The 13,436-nt window shown below is 39.2% G+C and overlaps 1 protein-coding gene across 5 annotated transcripts in view; it reads right to left on the bottom strand.

The window, feature by feature from the left end:
• The window catches only part of CDK19 (cyclin dependent kinase 19), a 218,374-nt gene that overhangs the window by 15,958 nt on the left and 188,980 nt on the right, over positions 1 to 13,436 (bottom strand). For 4 of the 5 annotated variants that reach the window (XM_023206026.3, XM_023206029.2, XM_023206027.2 and 1 more), the window contains 3 exons: positions 7,314 to 7,445; positions 1,142 to 1,285; positions 916 to 985 (listed from right to left, as the gene is read on the bottom strand). In XM_023206026.3, coding sequence (XP_023061794.1) covers positions 916 to 985; positions 1,142 to 1,285; positions 7,314 to 7,445 — 346 coding nt within the window. The remainder of the gene's footprint in view (positions 1 to 915; positions 986 to 1,141; positions 1,286 to 7,313; positions 7,446 to 13,436) is intronic. The other variant, XM_023206028.3, reaches the window with a different exon arrangement.

Raw genomic sequence — 13,436 nt, 5'->3', positions numbered from 1 at the left:
TGTCTGCTTTTGTTCCTATAAGCCATCCTGTCCTAAAATTTTCCTGGTAAGTTTCCAATAGAGAAGCTCTTCCACAATTTTCGGTAGGTGTGCATATTTATAACAAACACTTCACATGCCATCACCCTTAATCTCATTTCTGCTCAAAGTAAATGCCTTCATCAGTTTGTTTTACTCATATTCCAAGCCACATGTTCTTCCTTCTGCCAGCCTTCCAGGTTTCCTAGTCCAGCATATCAGTTACCAGTCATTACTCAGATAAAAATAAAACCACAGCTGTGGTCTTGAACGGAGACCTTTATTCGTGCTAAAACATAACAGACATAAACTACCTATTGACCCTTACAGTCTTAAAAGTTTTTAATACTGCAGCCTAAACCTGAACTATATATGTTAATGGTATCTGGAATACCTTTTTTAAATCACAGGCATAATTAGTATGCTAAAATCTCCATTTCTAGTTTAAATAACAATCTACGTATGTTTTTTAAAAATATTAACTATTCTCATTGAAATTACTACCTATAATTAATGTGCACTATGGTTTGAATGTTTATGTCCCCTCCAAAATTCATGTTGTTGAAACTTAATTCCCAATGCAACAGTATTAGAAGATAAGGCCTTCCAGAATTGAGGGCTTTGCTTTCAGGAGTGGGATTAATGCCTTGTAAAAGAGGCGTCACACAGCATCTGCCCCTTTTTGCCTTTCTACCTATGTGAGGACACAGCAACGAGGCACCACCTTGGAAGCAGAAAACAACCTTCATGGGACTCCAAACATGCCAGTGCCTTGACCTTGGACTTTCCAGCCTCAAGGCCTGGGAGAAAACAAATTCCTGTTGTTTATAAATTACCCAGTCTAAGGTATTTTTTTACATCAGCACAAAAAGACTAGGACTGTGTGGAATTACTTACGTTGTTCTTCTAAAGTCTTTTTGAAGTGTGGGATATTCTGGCATCTTTCTAATATCTTCCCAGTCTTTATCTTACAAAAAAATTAAATATTGTTATAGAAAATAATGTGTTAATTTAAAATCTCCTAATTATGTCAGTTTATAAATATACATTAAATTTTGCTTTTGAGAAGAAATGATTTTGAAATATGACTCAAAATATGACTTTAAAAAGGAAAATAAATTACCTGCAGGAAACCCCATGACACTAAATATCCGATCCAGTTGATCATGATGAAATGGATTGCTTGTTTTTATATCTTCCTGACGACAGTGAAATATAGGTTCTGAAGTCAACAATTCAGCAAATATACAACCTATTGCCCATATATCTAGGAAGGAAGAAACGTAAGCTTTTGTATATATTTCCTTGGTTATAATTCCTAGATATAATCCCAGCCTACTTATAAAAATATTTTTCAGTAAATCAATATACAAAGTATAATAAGTGCATTAAGAAAACATTATTGTACTCTGTATTTTAACATATGTGTGGGTATGTGTGTGTATATATGTATGTATACATATGTGTGTGTGTATATATATGACATGAAATAGCTATATCATCATGTAACAGATTGAAAGTCAAATAATAAAAAACATTTACTTGTAAATTTTCTGATGACAATAAACAGGTTAAGTCAATTTAGCAAAAAACAAATTCTTTAGATTTAGGCAAAGGTCTTTCTAACCACTTTTTTTGTTGTTGCTTTTGGGGTCTCTGTCCAGGCTGGAGTACAGTGCTGTAATCATGGCTCCCTGAAGCCTTAAACTCCTGGGCTCAAGCAATCCTCCTGCCTTAGCCTCCGGAGTAGTTGAGACTATGAGTGTGTGCCACTGTACTTGGCTAAGTTTTTAATTGTTTTATAGAGACAAGGTCTCACCATATCTAACCACTGTGAATAATTTAATCATTAAAGTATTCAATTGATAATCTAATACCAGGCATAATACTCAGATCTGATATACTGAAACAACATCATCATCAGACATGGTGATGTAATTCTTTTAAAGCCATCCAATGTATAATGATAGAGCAGAATTTACAAGTTTTGAGTCTAGACAGACAGTATAGACCATATGAAAGAACTGGGGAGGATGGGCGTGGTGGCTCATGCCTGTAATCCCAGCACTTTGGGAGGCCGAAGTGAGTGGATCACTTGAGGTCAGGAGTTTGAGACCATCCTGACCAACATGGCGAAACCCTGTCTCTATTAAAAATATAAAAACTTAGCCGGGTGTGGTGGCACGTGCCTGTAGTCCCAGTACATAGGAGGTAGATGCAGAAGAATCGCTTGAATCCAGGAGGCAGAGGTTGCAGTGAGCTGAGATTGCACCACTACACTCCACCCTGGGCAACAGAGCAAGCCTCTGTCTCAAAAAATAAAATAATATAAAAAGAATTGGGGAAAAAACTTTTGTCTCAAAGAGTACTAGCTTCAGCTTTTTCAACAAATTGCTCTAGAAGCTCATAAATAATACTATATATAGTATTGCATGACATAGATCTTACTTAAATATATTCACTTATATGCTACCCCACATCCACCCCACCCCTCAGGATAAAGTTAGGCATCTTTAGAAGTTTTATTAACTATCTAAAATCACCAGTCATAGATTATTCTATTAAAATTTACACACTGAAAGACTGCAGCTTATATTCTGAGACTACAATGTTATATTCACAACGCTTTGACAAATGTATAAGTGAATTAACTTTTGTGAGACTTGCCCACTTAAATCCCATTTAGTAAATATTTTTTAAAAAGAAGACAGTCTGTGTGTGGTGGCTCACGCCTGTAATCCCAGCACTTTGGGAGGCTGAGGCAGGCAGATAACCTGAGGTAAGGAGTTCTGACCAACATGGTAAAACCTTGCCTCTACTAAAAACACAAAATTAGCTGGGTGTGGTGGCCCATGCCTGTAATCCCAGCTACTTGGAAGGCTGAGGCAGGAGAATTGTTTGACCCTGGGAGGTGGAAGTTGTAGTGAGTGGAGATCGCGCCACTGCACTCCAGCCTGGGCAACAAGAGAGAAACTCCATCTCAAATAAATAAATAAATAAATAAAATAAAAGATAAAAATTCAAAAACTATGGTATAGGCCGGGCACGGTGGCTCACACCTGTAATCCCAGCACTTTGGGAGGCCAAGGCAGGTAGATCGCTTGAGGCCAGGAGTTCGAGGCCATCCTGGCCAACATGATGAAACCCCATCTCTACTAAAAATACAAAAATTAGCCAGGTGTGGTGATGTACGCCTGTAGTCTCAGCTACTTGGGAGGTTGAAGCAAGAGAATCCTTTGAACCCAGGGGGCGCAGGTTGCAGCGACTCAAGATCACGCCACTGCACTCCAGCCTGGGCGACAGATCAAAACACCATCTCGGAAAAAACAAAAAACTATGGTATAGGGATAAAAAAGTACTGTGTTTAGTAGCCTATTAAATATGGGAATCACATTCTGCGATGAGCTAAACAAGGAAAAAGGTTAATTACACTATTCCTTCCTCATCCAAGTTTTTGCCCTCCAGTTTCAGTTACCTGCAGTCAACCACTGCAGTTCGAAAATACTAAATGGAAAATTCCAGAAATAAACAATTTGTAAGTTTTAAATTGTGTACCATTCTGAGCAGTGTGATGAAATTTCATGCTATGCTTTCCATCTTCCCGGGATGTGAATCATCCCTCTGTTCATCCACACTGTATACTCACTACTTGCTGGTTAGTCACTTAGTGGTCGTCTGGGTTATCAGATCAAAGAAACAGTATATACAGGGTTTGGTGCTATCTGCAGTTTCAGGCATCCCCTGGGGGGGTCTTGGAACATATTCCCACCTGATAAGTGAGGACTACTGTATATCCATTAGCTAGAAGACATATCAGAATGCTCCCTCCTGAAATGAACTGCCAAATGGAAAAATCCATACAGTAATGCCTTACTTATTTGACCGCATTCAGGTACAGTTTCCTTCCACATAATTTAGCCTTTTGGATAATGGAAACATATTCCTTCAGCAACCATTTTTTAATTACACCATTGCCTGCACCATAAGAGGCTATAAAACACAATGTAATCCTCCTTAATGATGCAGCAAGGTCATCATCATGATGAACGTCCATCACTACAGAGTAGAAGAAGAATACTGCTCAGTGTCCATTTCTGAATTCTTTTCTCTCTCTCATGTCATATTGGTTGTCACTCTTCCCCCTGATATGGCTGCCTCTGATGGTCCCATCTCTCTTCCTCATTACCGCCTCTACTATGCAGTCTACCAGGACTACTACTGCATATGCCTGGTCATGCCAATTCCTGGTTTGTCCTCCATCCAAAGGACAAGAGCCAGGGTCTTGAGTTCCCAGTGAACTGCTAAGATAAGAAACCTCAGATAGCAGATGGCAATAAATTCAAAGGGTTTCTGCCTCCTATTAGCCTATAATTTCAAAAGGCCATCTGACTCCTGCACCATCTGTAGCTACTTTTCAGGTTTCTTTCCTCTATCAATGACTTGTTCTCCTGACACACACATACACACACCCACCCCAACACTGCTGCCACCATCACTGCCACTCCCCTCCCCCACTAAATGTCACTCCATAAACCTCCACTGATATCAAATAATTAAACTCTCTTTTTTCTATGCCCTGAATCAAAGTACTCATTTCTTTTTTCTTTTTTCGACAGAGACTTGCCCTGTCGCCCAGGCAGGTGGGCAGTGGTGTGCTATCGGCTCACTGCAACCTCTGCCTCCTGGATTCAAGCAGTTCTCTCACCTCAGCCTCCTGAGTAGCTGCGATTACAGGTGTGTGCTACCATGCCCGGCTAATTTTTGTATTTTTGGTAGAGACAGGAATTCACCACATTGGCTAGGCTGGTCTTGAACTCCTGACCTCAAGTGATCCATCTGCCTCGGTCTCCCAAAGTGCTGGGATTACAGGCATGAGGCACCTTGCCTGGCCCTAAGTACTCATTTCTAACATGGACCATGTATGGAGAAGAGTATGAAAAAGTGAGTAAGTTATGTACCTATAAATGTCTGCTATTAACATATTTGAAGCCCTAAGATAACTGATTTGGGCATTATTCTTTCTTTCTGTCTTAACTTTCTCCTACCTTCTATCCAGAATGGGTAATCAGGAACTGACTAAAATTAGAAATTAGTGATTATGTTTTTATCTTTAAGCGGTAAATTTCATTTACTGAGCAAGTAAGTTACAAGCCAGTTAAAATTCAATTTCATTTTTCTTTACCCTGAGGAATAAGAAGTATAATTGGTTTTCAATTCATATCCAATACATTTATTTTTAAAAAGCATCTATTTTCATTTCAACAAGAGAAAAGTAAATCAGAAAATATTCATAAAACTGTGCTTCTCAGAGTGTGGGCTCGCAGAGTATATGGGTCATGCACAACAGAATCACCTACCTAAGGGCATGGACCTGCTGTGTTAGATTCTCTGAGAGTGGGACAGACATTGGTGGGGAGTCATTTAGCTTAACAGAAGGTTTTGACTGAATGTGTCTTTTCCTAATGGAAATCTCCCTTCTAGATATAGACCGTCCTAGTGTTTGGATTAAGCCTAAGGCATATGGATTTCTGCGGAGACTGCATCCTCTTCTCCCTTCCTCGTGCCCTGGGTTATCTGTCATTAACCTGTTCTAAGGCATCACCTGTTACTTTCAACTAACACTCTTTCCTTCCCTGGCTTACTTTCAGTCTCTTCCTATCCTCTGGTTCCTTTTGAGGTTGTCTAAGGGATTTGACTGTTTTCAACAGTGGGTAAGGAGAGACCTAAATGACAGAAAAAACAAACTTACAATTCTAAAAGTCTCAAAAATACAGCTCCATAGTAAAAATCACTGGTTAGAATGTACACAGGCAGGCTCTGGTGTTAGCTCCTCACTCTCAGGGCCATTCCATCCCTTCCATTGCTGTCCATAGTTCTTTCCTCACCTTTTGCAGACAGCTGCCATTGCCCACTGATGACACCTGGCCTTGGTAGCCTCTGCTCTGCTGCCTTACGAGAGGCCCAGTTGCACAGGTAAGGGTTTGATGTCACTCTCACATTCCTCTACTGTCAAACACATACCAGTCTACTCAGAGGATTTTTCACTAATTTAACAAAACTATTCAGCAGTATTTATCAGTAATTTACAATGTCCCAGCACTGTACTAGAGTCTCTGTCTCTGGACAAAATCTAAATGTGCTCTGGTGTCTGAGTTTTGCAGAAATCAGATGTCTTGATGAATGAGGACTTACTATATTTTAATTTTTGTTTTCTTTCTTTAACCCATGAATAGGCTAATTATCGGTCTAATCTTTCCAAATGTGAGAATTTCCTTTGCAGCTCTTTGGATGTCACCAGGTTTTTCATAAGCTTGTTTAGCAGAGAAAGGATTGTGCTTGTCTATTTTTAATAACTTGATACTTGTAGTGCCTTTATTAAATAGAATTCAACAAAAACAGCTAAAGGTAGCCAAAATTGATATGCGACTAATGCCAGTAACAGAAAATTCAATAGTAAACAGAAAATTCAATAAGGAAAATTTAAAGAAATATACTTAGGAAATTTGGATACCTTGTAGAACTAGCCCTTGTAACAGCTACTATGTACTCTGCCCTACTCTATTCTTTTCCTTCCTTTAAAGAAATCTCTAGGTTTGAGGAGGGTCAGCTCCTAATGACTCCCTCCATTCGCAGCTGGGCCATCTGAGGATACTGCAGTCACCAGGTAGCACATCACTGAAGCCGCCGTTCTGAGGCAGACTTGAAATCCTACAGAGAGTGTGTTTACAACAGATTTTCTTACTCAGTTTTTTTTTAACTTGATGAGATGGCAAGATGCTGAGCACAGCTAATCTACCCAGACTCTATTTCCTACCTTAATGGAGAAACTGCCATTCTCATAACTGTAATGGCAAGACAGAAAGATTAGTTATATTGTTTCTTGCTTAAACGATGTGACTAACTTTTCCCCAAATAGAAGGGGTTCTTTCCAATACTGCACTACTCCTGTTTTTGTTTTTCATTTTGTGAAGAAAACAATTCTAAACTTCTCTCCAGTTCTTCTGATCAACAGCTACTAAGTACAAAATAAAATGTGCATGTTATTGTTTCCATAGCAACTCAACAGGATCAGATACTGACACCTCTATTATCTGAAAGAAAATGCTTTCTTCTTTTAAAATAACCATATTCTCCTATACAGTTAAGAATCCAAATCTACCAGAAATCTAGGAATATAGAATAGGACTTTTACAAAAATGTATAAAATGGTTTTTATCAAGTAGCTTTATTATTATACCATTTTATATTTATGATCGTTAGATGCCAAGATAGTAAATCATTTTAGACCAACTTACCAATGGCCTTTGTATAATGCCTTGCACCAAGCAAAAGTTCTGGAGCCCGATACCAAAATGTCACAACTACTGGATCCAAATCTGCTAGTGGCTTTAGAGGAGAATTGAATAATCTGGCAAAACCCATGTCAGCTAAAAAAATAAAATAAATTAACATAAAATTCAGTTTGATTGTTTCTTGCCCTTTTGGCTAAGATCAAGTGTAAAATTCAGTTTGACATGCATTACTAGAACCATGCAAGGTTGACAACAATAGCTGCTGACCTTATAACGCGATCCTTTTCCTCCCTTTTTAACCAGAGGTCTAAACCAGGTACCAGAAAGGAATTACTTCATTTACCTTTATTATCTACCATCAGAAGTAGATACTATTATTGTGCCTGTTTTACTGATGAAGAAACTGAAGCTTAAAGATATTCTGGGCTGGCGTGGTGGCTCACGCCTATAATCCCAGCACTTTGGGAGGCTGACGTGGGCGGATCACCTGAGGTCAGGAGTTAGAGACCGCCTGCACCACATGGTGAAACACCATCTCTATTAAAAATACAAAAATTAGCTGGGCATGGTGGTGCACGCCTGTAATCCCAGCTACTTGGGAGGCTGAGGCAGGAGAACTGCTTGAACCCAGGAGGCGGAGGCTGCAGTGAGCCGAGATCACACCACTGTACTCCAGCCTGGGTGACAAAGTGAGACTCCATCCCCTGCCCCCCAAAAAAGATATTCTGATTTGCCTAAGGTCACATAGCTAGTAAGTGCAGAGGCAGAATTAGAATCCAGGTCTGACTTCAGATTCCTGGCTTTCACAGACAGTTATAAAAACGTTCTTAAGTGTTTCTGAAATATAAAACAATTCAAAAGTCTCCCTGATTAATGATGACTTCTGTATGCTTATACATCTAAAAACTGACTGTGGCCAGGCGCGGTGGCTCACTCCTGTAATTCCACCACTTTGGGAGGCTGAGGCGGGAGGATCATGAGGTCAAGAAATCAAGACCATCTGGCCAACATGGTGAAACCCCATTTCTACTAAAAATACAAAAATCAGCTGGGTGTGGTGGCATGCACCTGTAGTCCCAGCTACTCAAGAGGCTGAGGCAGGAAAATCACGTGAACCCAGGAGGCAGACGTTGCAGTGAGCTGAGACTGCACCACTGCACTTCAGCCTGGGTGACAGAGCAAGACTGTCTCAAAACAAACAAGAGACAGAGCAAGACTCTGTCTCAAAACAAACAGACAAACAAAACCTGACTATATCTTAGTTCAGTGTGTGCTGCAGCCAGATCCAACAAACTCACAAGAGCTGATATACACACATCTTTTCCCAATTCTGCATTCAATGACAGCATACTGGTGATTTGGAAGTGGCTATGGTAGAAGTATCTACAACATGGAAAACAGCAAATGCTACAAATTGGGACATTTTTTGCTCCAGAGAGCCAGTTGCTGAATGGTAATCAGCACATCACATGCATGTTTTCAAGAACATACACAGAACACATAAAAGATAATTTGTTGTAATTCAGCATTTAACAAAGCTCTAAACCAAAGCTAATCAGTTGAAATATTAGGGGTATATAAAAGTAGTAAAAAACAAAATTACTACTGCAATAAGATCCTGGAAACTAATTTTCTTAAGATATCATAAATAACAAATACCTTTTATCTACAAAGTCCTTTGCAGTTTACAAATGGCTTATATATACATCGTATTTCACCTCATTGAATCCTCATAAGAATACTGGTTTAATCAGTATTTTGCTCCCTATTTCAGAGATGAAGAATCTAAGGCCCAAAGCAGTTAAATGACTTGTCTATGGTCACAGGGATAGTAAATAAAGATGCCAGTACTCAAACAAAAACCACTTTACAATTTAGGAGTTACCTTCTTAACTACTAAATCTGACATCCAACAAATTATACACATGATAATTGCAAGTCACAAAGGCAAAGTCACAAGAATAAGCTTCTGTAATTTGAATACATAATATATATAACAAATTTTGATAGTATAAGGGACCCCAGTGTACTATAAAATGCATAAATGCACATAAAATTTTCAACCACAGAGTGTCATTTAATCTAAAACGAATGTGTATGGTATAACATACATTAAAATTGTAATTTACATTTACATAGCAGAATAGGCAAAGAATCTTTTTAATTTATAGAAAGTTTGGGTTTTTGTTTTGTTGTGTTTCTGTTTTGAGATGGGGTCTCACTCTGTTGCCCAGGCCAGAGTGCTGTGGCGCCATCTCAGCTCACTACAACCTCTACCTCCTAGGTTCAAGTGATTCTCCTGCCTCGGCCTCTCCATTAGCTGGGATTACAGGCACGTGCCCACCACGCCTGGCTAATTTTTGTATTTTAGCAGAGATGGGGTTTCACCATGTTGGCCAGGCTGGTCATGAACTCCTGACCTCAGGTGATCTGCCTGCCTCAGCCTCCCAAAGGGCTGGGATTACAGGCATGAGCCACTGCGCCCAGCCTGTAGTGATTCTGTTTCTTTGGATTTTGAATAATTTGTAAGACTGTTTTGAGAATGCTTTGGAGTATCTAGCTCTTAAAAACTAAAGCTATCCAAAGGAAGCCTGTGCTGATGCCTACTCTTTTTAAACTACATTTCCCTATACCAAACAAAAGTATTCAAGTTCATTCTACCAATATTACACCTATTATTCTACAATATTACACAATATTCAAGACACTGTTTTATATATTTAATAAATGCTAATTGTTGTTGATGACAAAGTAATACGATGGAATGCTGCTTCATCCACTGAAAAACATTTTTAAGTGAAGTTAGCTAAAGCCAGTATTTCTCCTGTTATTCTCTACCTCCTAAGTTTTACCTAAGCCTCATATATTCACTCACAGATGAAATCAAGGCCAGAAGGAAAAAATAGATACTTTTAAAAACAATTCCCATGTATTTTATGAACTTTAAAAGAGTTTCAAACCACTTTTCAAATAATTACTAATTTAGACAAAAGGTAATCAGCCTAAAGATTACTATAACAGTTGACTTTCTAAAATTACACATGGATGAAATTGTTCCAGTTCACGGATAAGGGTAGTAAAATTCTGGTGTGGGTGCTAATTAGCATCAAATGATGAAACGCAGCAACAAACAAGGTCTACCACTAAGGAACTCACGTGAAGGTAAGATGACAAAATATACAGAGTAGAAGCAAAAAAGTGATAAGTACTGTGAGAATAAAGGAAGTTGTTACAGGTTTCTACTAGATGCTAAGTTCCCTGGGGGAAGGTGTATTTCTCCTTTATTATGTTATCTGGAACAATGTACAATAAACATTTGTAAAAGCAGACTAAATTGAAAGTGGGACTTGGGCTGGATCCTGAAGGTTGAATTATTTTGAACAGCAAAAGAGGAAGGCAATAAGCATTTTAGGTAAGGCCTGGCAAGTTTTTAGGTTGCTGAGAATGGGAAGGCTCAGATATAGCAAAGGGCAAAATGTGTTTTCCATGCAACTATCCTTTTCTTACCCACTCCCTTGTCCCACCACTGCCCCCTGGATATGGAGTCTTGCTCTGTTGTCCAGGCTGGAGTGCAGTGGTGCTATCTCGGCCCACTGCAACCTCCGCCTCCCGGGTTCAAGCGATTCTCCTGCCTCAGCCTCCCAAATAGTTGGGATTACAGGCATGCACCACCACGCCCAGCTAATTTTTGTATTTTCAGTAAAGACGGGGTTTCACCATGTTGGCCAGATGGTCTCCATCTCTTGATCTCGTGATATGCCTGCCTTGGCCTCTCAAAGTGCTGGGATTACAGGCATGAGCCACCATGCCCAGCCCAACTATCCTTTTCTTTTAAGTCAAAAAAGAACACTGTATCAAACCATTAGGCATAGGCATCAGCATTACTAATGTTTAAAAAAAAAAATAGTGGCTACTAAAACAAAATTTAAAATCCATTTAATAAACTATCTTGACTGTCCACTAGATCTTTATTATTAATTATTTCTTATTTTTAACCCTGGTTTTATCCCTAATCTTGGTAGAATTACAATCTTAAAACTCTTAATAGTGAGGTAACTAAGTGGCCCGGCCAGAGTACAGAATTTTATGTTAAGGAGTACTAAGAGAAGAAATTAGATTTGGGTGACTGGGAGAAAGGTGACGAATGGAACAAACAAGGGGAAGACAAGATGATGATGATGAATTTGGTTTGGGACAATGGAGGGTAAGTTACCAGCAAGATATCCAAATGGAAATAAAGACTTCAGCTAGGGTGAGAGATTAGACTCTGGTATCAAGATCTTAGAATCATTTTCATAAATCCATGATCCTGACGCCACAACTTATCAATTTCCTAAAGAAGTAATTTTAGAGAGAGGCCATGTCCTAAGCCAGTGCCTGGAAACAACAGGTTAGTAGGAGTAGGAGGCAAGAATGAATAAAATGCAAAGTCACAGCAAAAGTGGGAGGCAGAAAAATTGAATTATGGTATGTCATATAGACCAAGGGAGAAGACACCCTCAAAGCCAGACTGTCAGAAGAACAAATGGTTTACTGCAGCAAAGGAGAAAGGTGATTAAAACAGGCCACTTGATTTGGTAAGGTAGAGGTCACAGGTGTCCTTTTAGAGAGGACTTTTGATAAAGGGATGCAATTAGAGGCCAAATTATAACAAATTAGAGTAAGTAGAACATCATGTGTTCTAAAAGTAGAGGAACAAAAAGGGAAATGAATAGAACAAGTGCTAAAGAAAACAAGATAGATACAAGATTTATTTTAAATTGGGAAGAGGACGATGAAGGTTTAAAGGTGAAAAAAGAGAAACTTGAGAAGGGGAAAATGGCAGTACTATGAGGAGTTTAATTAAGGTAGGAAGACATTTAGAAGCTACGAAGGGCACTGGTAGGAAGGGAAAGTCTCTCTTTCATAGAGGCTTTCTCAAGGGCAGGGCTGTACAGCCAAAGAGTAGAGGTCAGTGAGGTCACACCAGACAGCTCTGATATCACTACGCAGGGATGTTTGTAGGGAAAGAGCTTCAGGACTTAGAATTCAAGTTCTAGCTTTGACAGGCTGAGGAAGCTATAACCTCTCTAAATATTGTCTTCCTTATCTTCAGAGGGTGGTTGTGTAAAATAAATGAGGTAACATATGAAAGTACCTATTGCAATGTATAGTAAACTGTTCATTTTACTGTCTCTCACAGAAGAGACCATCCTTTACCTCCCTTTCACCTGTATCTGGCAAAAAAATAGGAACTCAATAAATGCCTCTAAGAAAAGGTGTGCAAGAGTAAAATAAAAATAGAGACAAGTGAGAAAGTATGGTGGAAGTGGAGAAGGGAAGAGAAAGAAAGCTACCAGCTACTTAATTAACATCAAACTTTTGAATGAATCTGATAATCTCAGCAAATTTAGGATAGAAGTGTTCAAAGAAAAGGGTTGGTTTAGAACAGCTTCTTTAGCAACTGGGCTAGGGAGTTAAGAAGTAGAAAACCAAACAGTAGGGCAGGCTTGAAATAGGGCAGCATGAATTTGTAGCAGGTCAAGTCAGCACAATTCTGCATCACCTTTAGCATGGTATATTCTAATAGCAAATAAATCACGCTGATGAATACATTTTAACATATTTCTAAAAAGCATTCAACTTTCAATAAATATAATTTCTAGTAAAAGAAATTAGAGTAGGCTGGGCGTGGTGACTCATGCCTGTAATTCCAGCACTTTGGGAGGCCAAGGCAAGCAGATCACCTGAGGTTGGGAGTTCAAGACCAGCCTGGCCAACATGGTGAAACCCCATCTCTATTAAATACACAAAAAAATCAGCCAGGCATGGTGGCGGGAGCCTGGAGTCGCAGCTACTTGGGAGACTGAGGCAGGGAAAATTGCTTGAACCCAGGAGGTGGAGGTTGCAGTGAGCTAAGATCATACCACTGCACTCCAGCCTGGGCAACAGAGAGAGACTCTTGTCTCAAAAGAAGAAATTAGAATAAAGCATTTATTAGCTCATCTTCTCCCCAAATATGTAATAGGCATAAATGATGCCGATTATTTTTTAGAACATTCAGGATTACAAAGGAAATCTTAATATACAAATAAGATTCCTGCTAGTGCCTCAATTGAAGAGAGGCAGCTAAGAGAGTCTGTAAAC

Source organism: Piliocolobus tephrosceles, chromosome 5 (genome assembly GCF_002776525.5).
Source record: "Piliocolobus tephrosceles isolate RC106 chromosome 5, ASM277652v3, whole genome shotgun sequence".
NCBI classification, from domain to species: Eukaryota; Metazoa; Chordata; class Mammalia; order Primates; family Cercopithecidae; genus Piliocolobus; species Piliocolobus tephrosceles.
This window is presented reverse-complemented; position numbering and strand designations above follow the sequence as displayed.